General features: G+C 42.4%; 1 protein-coding gene across 1 annotated transcript; it reads right to left on the reverse strand.

The window, feature by feature from the left end:
- Positions 1-4,796: 4,796 nt before the first annotated feature.
- tbx16 (T-box transcription factor 16) lies at positions 4,797-8,455 on the reverse strand. Its single transcript, XM_061038995.1, has 9 exons — positions 8,435-8,455; positions 8,029-8,222; positions 7,816-7,918; positions 6,943-7,107; positions 6,646-6,792; positions 6,480-6,550; positions 6,076-6,164; positions 5,772-5,985; positions 4,797-5,685 (listed from the first exon to the last, which is right to left on the reverse strand). The coding sequence occupies exons 1-9, from the start codon at positions 8,453-8,455 to the stop codon at positions 5,247-5,249; spliced, it is 1,443 nt and encodes a 480-aa protein (XP_060894978.1). The 3' UTR covers positions 4,797-5,246.
- Between the last annotated feature and the right edge of the window lie 665 nt (positions 8,456-9,120).

Here is a 9,120-nt window from a genome sequence, read left to right on the forward strand (position 1 = left end):
AAAAAAATCTGTATTAGATCATTAAGTCACATGATATGCAAATGTAGTATCCTGTTCAATCTTTTGAGAATTTTAATAAAAATAGTAATATATATATGTTATCAGTCTTTTGTTTTGTGTGTTAGCTGGAAGTTACCCAAAGTCATGTCTGGATTTTTCTGGGAATTTTGAGCTTTCACAAGTTATCCAATTGTAGATAAAACAGACAGTGTATATTATTCAGGCTAAATTAAGTATTCATAAACTTAATTATATTTAAATTGGTCAGGGAGGGCTGTATAACAAAATGTACACTAAGGCAAGTAAATATTGATTCTTCATTTTCAGATACGTCATTTCTAAACATTTCTTTAAGCGTGCTCATTATTACAAGCAGTACAGAGCTTGAACCACAAATCAAGCCAAATATAATGGATTGCAAATACTTATTTTGAACCCGTATGATTTTAAATACATTTTCCGGCAAATATATCCAACATTTGTTTCTTTTATTTGAGTATTGCTTCTTTTCTCTCGTATTTGTGAGACTAAATGAAGAGCACTTTGGACTGTATTTGGTAAACAGTGAATGATAGGATCTGCCTGTTCTGTTTAAAGCAGTTGTAGATTTTTTTAGATAGATTTGGAGCTGCTAGAAAGCTGCTTGATTCAAAGAAAACTTGCAATCAAAAGCCAGATTTTAAAATCTTGAATGCATTTTCTTTGGACTTTGACTCCTGACCTCAGTATTCCTATAATATAATTCTAGTAAAGACCTTGTGCCGTCACTCTTTAGCAAAGACTTCCTCTCTAAAATGTCTTCCTTGTTTGAAGTACAGTGCGTTGTGGCCGCTGCCCTTTATTCCTCCCTGTCTCTTCCAGTTCCTCTCCATTTGTCCCTCCACTCCATCAGCTTTATGAAGGCTGACTGCTGCTTTCCTCTCTGCGGCTGTTTCATCTACATCTGTTACCCCCCACCAGCCCTGACTGAGTACCCCCCACCTCCCCACTTTCTTTCACACTCTCATGCCAGCCCCCATCATGTTGTCTGCTGGGATGAGTTGACAGCAGCACTGGACGTCCGTGGATCAACAATCTGCTGCGTTTATGTGTCACTCTTTTCATTCTGAAGCTGTAGTAGCACCTCGGGGATACTTCAGACATATGTCATGCACTTAACCCTGTCAGGGGCCTTTACAGGCCTTTGAGTGCAGGTCGATCTGCTGCTCTTTGCTGGACCATTACCACAGCTATTAAAGGGCCCGAGTCACCCCTCGGTGTGGAGCTATGCAGATTAAACCCAGAGGAGCTGTGGATGTGTGTGTCGGGGGAATTCCACTAAGTGCACACTTTCATTTTAGTTTCTTCTGCTGTGTAGGTGAGGAGGAGACCCTCAGATCCCCTGCTTGAATGGAAACCAGTCACAGAGAACAAAGAGAGAGTCACCTGTGGTCAAAGATACTGAGATTTATCGGTTTGCTTCAAATGAAAACACATTTCAAAACATTACCTCAGGCCCTAACTGACACGACGTGATGTACAATGCAACACACATACCAGAAGTTTGCATTCTTCTTCATACTACACATATTGTACCGTATATAGGCCTCGTTTTTTGTGATAAAGATTTTCCCATAGCATCAGCATAACAGGACGAAGAGGTTAGCATTCAAGCAAAAAGGTAGAAACTGTTCCACCTGCGACCCTTCTTTCCATCTCCTGCCCCTTGTTATAATGTTAAACAGAGTCAGCGCCATTTGGTTTCAATGTATCCAATTATTCAGGTTTAAATGAACGCATCAGAAAGAGGGAACTGTTTTTGTAGACCGGGATAAAGGCTGTGACCGTTTTTCTCTCAAAGGCTAAGGTGAAGTGTTCTTCGTCTTGTTCTGCATACTCAAATCTCAACTGTACCTCAAAACTTTTGTGCAGCTTCGGCAGGTCTTTGATTTAATATTGCAAACAGCATTCAATATTGTTTCACTTTTTGTTCACAGTTTTAGGCGAACGGGGGACGCAACACACACGCAGCACTCCATCTTACAGATAACACTGAAACGTTATTAAGACAAAAGCACAAAAATAATATACACTAATAAGACAGAGGTGTTAAAACACACATCTGGAGATCTTTATCATATTCCAATTCAAGATTTTAGGTTGAGCAGGAGTCTAGTGATGCTCCCTTTCCAATGTAAAGATGGAAATGTTAATCATCATATTTATTTAACTTTACAATGAAAAACATTTAACTAAAGCTCCTGTTAAAGCTCCACGCCATTCCCACAGGAACAATGTTGTTTAATCGAAATCATGTCATCTTAATTAATGTGTAAGTCACAGCTTTTCTATTGTGGACTAAAATACACCTGAGCTTGTTTCATTTTAAAGGGGACATATTATGAAAAATCCACTTGTACAGTGTTTTTGAACATATATTTGGGTAACCTGAGTGTCTACCAATCCACAAAATAAATCCATCCAGTCCTTTGTTAGTAGTCTGCATAAGTCTTACAACACAGAGAAAAGTGCTCCGTTTCAAATATGCTCTCCTTGTATAAAATACCTGATATCTCCACCCATGGACTCCAACCCAAGCCTAGAGCAAAACTTTTGCGCAGGTCCGCCATTTTTATTCTCTCTACAGAGGAGTGATGTCTACCGGGAAAACTCAGGGGGGCTCATTGCATTTAAAGAGACACACACAGCAAAACGGAGCGTTCTGAGAGAGCTGGTTTATACAGGGTCACAAACCTCCTCTGGTGCTTGATTCATGTTATATTTTGACCAAAGCACAGCACAGATGTTTCATTTAGACCACAGGGGACTGTTTGAAAAGGTGGAAAAGGGGGGATAATATGTCCTCTTTAATGCTGGAAACACTGATTGATGTTATTCCCCCTTATTGCTGAGATGAGAAATAACGTGGTAGGAGAAACACTTTAATGTCAGGATTTTATTTTTTCCTCCGACTTCTGGTATGATTTTTATTCCTGGGTTTTAGGGAATAAAAAGGCCTGTGAGGGATATAATCTCCTCATAACTCTCTGAGTTTGAACTTCGTCACCCTGACCTTCTCACCCAGCAGTACAGTAAAGACCTCCCTGTTCTCATCCTCATTAAAGTGAGTAAATTATCTGTGTGAATTATACAGCCGGAGAGGTCTGAGGGTGAGCTCCAAGAAGACCCACAGATAATGAATCATGCTAAATAAAATCCACACCACATCAGTCTAGTTCCTGAGGGATGTTCGCCTCCTCCCCCCTGAACTTTACAACAGTCATTAGCAGCTCATATCCACTCCGGGTGGAGGCGATGGGCCCTGCTTGTGTTTTTCAGCTGTGAAAAGGGGCCAACAGTCCCCCATTTTCATGCTTCTTAAGGCTCATTGAGATGCAGATTGAGAGTCGTACGCTGCTTTATGATGCTGGTGGGTAAACATCAGCAGGTGAGCCACAGTCACAGAAACACAGAGTCTTTAATGCATGCTGGGCCTGGGGAAACTACAGAGGGGCTGCTCATTAGATCAACAAAGAGGAAATACAAACAAACACAACCAGAGGATGTGCTGATTATCAGAGCCGAGCAGGGACAGGGCATGCAGATGTTCACACACAGACAAGGACACTTTTACATGCATGCTTTCAATAAACCTGCAGAACAGTAACTGGATGAAATGCAAAATAGACTGACTGGCTCTTTGGAGCTTTATGTTAGAAGTTAGAAATATCAGGGATTAAATGGTCATTTGTTTAGTAAAAGCTTCATTACTCTTTTCTTTTGTTGGTAATGAAACACTCAAATAAACACGTATGCCTTTTTATAACCAACAACAGCTAACAAGACAATCAGCGAAAATGTTGATTATTTATGTTGAGTAATTTCGAATGTGCAAAACTGCAGCAGCAGGGTCGGTGTCAGACCATTGCAGAATGAGCCTTGTTTGCATTTCCCACTGCAAAGATTCACATTAGCCGTTTTCACATTATGCACTTTGGATAATATCTAGATCATTTTGCGAGGACTGCGCCGAAGATTCTCCTGACCTGGCTGTTCACATATGCTCCTCACAACTGGAGACTATCCCTGTCAGACTGGAGGGGGAGCGGGGGGTGGGGGGTGGGGGGGGGGGGGTCTCCTGAGGTAAGACGTGATGTAAAGAAACAACGCAGAAGTAGCAGCCAAAGCGACAGATTCCGCTACAAAATGTCATAATGGAAATATTTGCCTTATATCAAGTTCAACGTAATGACACTATCAACAAAATGAGCAGAGAACAACATACTAGTGAACTGAAAACATGTGGCTGTTTATTTACGTAAACGACGATCGTAGTGGCACTCACCATGCAGCAGTCACTATATTTAAATGTCACTTCCCCTCCTATTGGCTCGAGGTGAATTCTCCATAAAATATCCTGCTGCGTTCTCACATCAGCCCACTCGGACTTGCTGGGAAAATACTAGGGGTCTGGCTGGAGAAACTCCACAGAGCAAAAAATGTGGTTGTTTTCGTTCACTTATAGACTCAAGCCCCTCAGGGAACTATCAGGAGATTTTCAGTAGATTTCTGCAAGTGTGAAAAAACCTTAATGTCTGAGAAGTTAAATCTGATACCAAATACGTACGGCTTCAACTACAGGGGGCGCCAAAATTAAATTAAGCACCAATTAAATGCTCCTGACATGAGCTTCACATGTGAGAATTTTTATTCAGAGCCAACTTTGTAAAAAGGAAAATATTTGTAACTTTTTTTTTTTTTTTTTTTTTTACAACATTCATTTTATTTTTGATTAAATTTGCTTTATAAGAGTAACAAGTTATAGGCTACATAAACATAGTATGTTATAAAGACAGCAAAAAAAGTACATACCCAAATCAGACATAATGTCAATTAAGATTGCTCTTAAGGTTTTTATTTTCTGATCACATCACATTTTGAAGACAAACTTTAAATTGCACACTTATGTTTAATTCTCTTCTTTATAAAAATAATATTTACACTTGCAGATGAGATGAAACACGAAATAAATACACAACCCAACAAAAAAAAAAAAAACAGTTGATATGGAGCAGCACACTTTAGTTTCATTTAGCTTAAGTGGAGTTTGAGTCCTGCTGGTCAGCAACAGGCAGCTCCTTCGATTTCATTTCTCAGTTTGTTTTGCTCTTCTTGCCGACCTCTTGTTTTTCTGGACATGCATTCTCTGAGCTGTGAGCGCTTGGCTGCAGCAGCATCGCTTCAGTCCCCTTCATCAGTTCATCTGTTCACCAGCAGGAATACGAGAACAGTGGGTACTGGCTCCACTCAGCCACGTTGCCATGGTGATAGCCATGATGCACAGCCTGTGTGGGGTATTCGGCGGTCAGGTGGTGAGGTGGGGGGTACTGGGCGGGTCCGGGGCCATTCCACTGGCCCAGCGACTGCTCAGCTCCGTACGGGCTGTAGATGTGGTGGCTGATCACTCCAGGTTTATTTGTCGGGGTCATGCTCATGTTGAGAACCCCCGTGTAGTCCTGGGGGGCCGGGAGGTGCTGGGGGCCACAAGATGAAGGGCCAACCTCCTGCGTGCGCGGCTTTGAGGAGTCGTGGTCGGGAACGGTGGCGACATCAGGAACTCTGGACTCAAAGCTGCTGCGTACTGATCCGCTACTGCTGCTGCCCACACTCGAGGACGGAGAGGGAGACTTTCCGTACTCGTGGAACCTGAGGAGTAAAAGCGTGCGATCAGTTACTGTTTTTCATGACATCACACTTCTTCTTTTGTTGCACAACTCTTTGTCAGTTCTCACCTGTACGGCTGGTAGGAAGCAGGAGCAGGAACCAGCTGCTCCGTGTTGTACATGTCTCTGTGGTCGGCTCCAGCAGGAGACTCTGTCCTCACACTGTGCTCCCTCTCTGCAGCCCAGGGCGAGTAACGCTCCTCTTTGACCGCGTCACCCTCTTTCCTTTTGGGGAGGTCGCCTTCTTCTGCGTCATAACCCTCATACGATGAACGGCAGAAATCTGAGAGGACAAAAAATAGACCTTTTAACTTCAGATCTAGGATTTTAAAAAGTCCAAACATCATCAAGAAGAAGGGTTTAAAAATGGTACCTGGTGGACTGTCCTCCTCTGAGTCCTGGTTCAGAGTGTCAGACATCTTGGCTCGTTTCTCGAGGGAGGCGGGGTTCTTGTTTGCACGTCTGCAAAGAAACACAATTCAAATTCAATTCAAATTCAAATAACTTTATTTATCCGTTAGGAACTTCATTTGTGTAAAATGGCATCACCAGGTTCATTCTAGAATTACTACAAGTGCTAAAAACATTTTTAATCCTAGTTCCCTTTTTATAAACATATATTGCAATGAAAAACAAATCCCAAGTTTTTTTGCACAAATCTTAAAGTGTGCCTTATATTGTTTTTTAAGTGAGACTTGCATTTTACATTTTGCAGTAAGTTTACGTTCTACCCTGAAATGAGCCCTTCACTAGATGAAATATCCGTGTGAAACCCACCTTTTCTTGTTTGTGCCTTCCTCCCTGAAACCTTTTGCGAACGGGTTGTGGTCGATCTTCAGTTTTGTGATCTGCAGGTGGGAAAATTTAAAGACAATTTAAATATAAATGATGTGTGTTGCCCTATCAAAAGAGTCTTGGTGGGTTTGCAGTGTTGTAAACTGACCTTGGTGTTCTGGTAGGCTGTGACTGCTGTGAAAGAAGTCTCTGGGAAGGAGAAGGTCTGAAAAACACTCCAGCGGACGCTGAACAGGTCGTCTGCCTGGACGAGGTGGAAGCGCGGGTGGTAGCGATGCATGGAGTGCAAAATAATCTACAGATAGAAGAAGGGGAGAATTAATTGAGGGAATTGAGTTTTTCATTGTTAAAGCTTCATTTCACAAGATGTTAGTATTACCACTTCACCAAGGACATCTAATTCTCTTCAAAGATTACGCGTGATATGATTGTGTTTCTGACTCACATGTCCATGCTGGTCCAGTGTGTTGTTGGTGAGCTTCAGCTTGAGGAAGGACACCGACTGCTTCATCCAGTGGCTCCCCGGGGCCGGAGAGTCCGGGTGGAGGTAGGTCCTACAGGGAGGCTGTGGCTCCGCTTTCCCTGCCACCTCCCATTTCTCTTTATTCCACTGTGAGAAAGAGACAGAGGGTCGGTCAAGAGAAAAGTCATTTACAGAAAGAGCCACATCTTCTTCCTTCTTCCCCGGAGGAGGTGTGAGAGCAGGACGACAGAGAGGAGAGCGTCTGCTGGCCAGCACCACCCACAGAGACAGGGGGTAGTACAGTGGGCCCCCAGCAGGGGATAGAAAAACAGGAAGAGATAACACCCTTTGATGTATGATGTCAAGAGGGGGGGGGGGGGGGGGGGGGGGGGTGATAAACAGGGGGTGTCTTGTCTGGAGATTTGAGACCAACTGAAGGAAATCTACAGCCAAAGCCATGTGTGTGCTAAGTCAAGGCCACATCAGATCACTGCAAAAAAAAATTCTTCAACTATACAGGATCAAGACGAGGCTCATAAGTCAAAGTTTTTAAATACTTATAGAATTACAGAATAACAATGAATGCAAATGCCTTTGTATAAACTTTAAGAGCTAACATTAACATCAGCGAACAGATTGATTATTTCTAAATAATCTTTCCATTTTCTTTCCTGAGGCAAAGATTCATGTTGAGTGATCTCGACTGTTAAAAAGCAGAGTGCAGAAATCACTTCTTATCACTTACAGGAAATCATTAGCAAAGGCATAAAAGATACTGCTTTGTCGAGGTCATCAAAATCAACACAAACTTCAAAGTTCCTCACAGGCGCTTTACAGAAATGATTGCTGTCTTACCTTGTACCTGAAGCCATCCTCAGGCACCATGTCCACCAGTAAGATATACTTTGCACATGGGATGAGGCCGGAGAGATTCACTTTACAGTGTGGGAACATCCTCCTGGAAAACACAGACATGAATTACTAGGTATTCTGCAGATGCAGGGAGACCAACTCTGCAAATATTTTTGCATTGACAGGTTTTTTTTTTTTTTTTCATAGGTGTCTTACCTGCCCGGTTTGGTGATTATCATCTCTGTTCCTATTCCATGGAAGGTCTTCCAGAGGTCAGGGTCCTCCAGAGTCAACCTGATGTTACCCTGGAGATAAGGGTCGGGTCCAGCAGGAGGAGGGCCGCTGAAGTTTGGCTTCAAGTCTAGAAGGGAACAAGACCGATTAAGCTTACAGTGAATTTGATTCTTCTTCTGATGTCATTGATGCATTCAGAATTTTACACAGATAAAGACTGAGCTGTACGGCAAAGTTCAGCATGAATCCAATAAAAGTCACACTCACCTCTAAAGGACTGCATACTTCAGGTTCAGTAGGAGTAAAGGAAAATCTTGATAATGTTCATGCACTGAGGGCCAATTAGCAATCCGATCCCGATATATTCAACAGTTTCTTCAGCTCAGACCTCCTGGTATTCCTGCTTCATGTGTACAAAAAAAAGAAGAAATCCAGCAGCTCAGGCAGGGGTCAGTCAGGTCTTGTTGCGTCAGATATTTCACAGTTCTTAAGTCCTGCAGGAAGAGGTGACCATGACTTTTAAGGGGACCCTCAGAGTGGGAGGGGTCAGGAGAGCCATTCCCAGGCTTTGAAGTGGCACAATGATGAGTCAGGTCCCCGCTGTGATTGGAGGCTGCTGGAAATCAAAGAGACTTAACAGAGCCTTGATACCGTCCCCACAGGAAGGGGGACGGAGGAAATGCATCTTTATTAACTGCTAAGAGACTCTAAAACAAATATGGACGCACTTCCCTGCAGCAGATCTGGGCGGCAGCGGCACCAGAATCTATGTAAATATCATTCACACACACGTAAGCCAACATTTAGACTGTTTGTGATATGTGCTTGATACCCAATATAACATTTTAACACAACTGATAGAAATACAGAAGAGGATACAGCTCAATTAATTCATTGCACTCTGAAGAATCAATCTGTGAAAGTATAAACATTATTCTATTGGTTTGTAGAACTGAGATCTTCTAATTTAATAATTAAGTAATAAATAAGTAATACCACACGGTAGGAATACTCTGTCCCAAGTACAAGTCCTGTAAAGAAATGATCCTGAAATGAACGTGCAAAAGTTACTAA

Source organism: Labrus mixtus, chromosome 5 (assembly GCF_963584025.1).
Source record: "Labrus mixtus chromosome 5, fLabMix1.1, whole genome shotgun sequence".
NCBI classification, from domain to species: domain Eukaryota; kingdom Metazoa; phylum Chordata; class Actinopteri; order Labriformes; family Labridae; genus Labrus; species Labrus mixtus.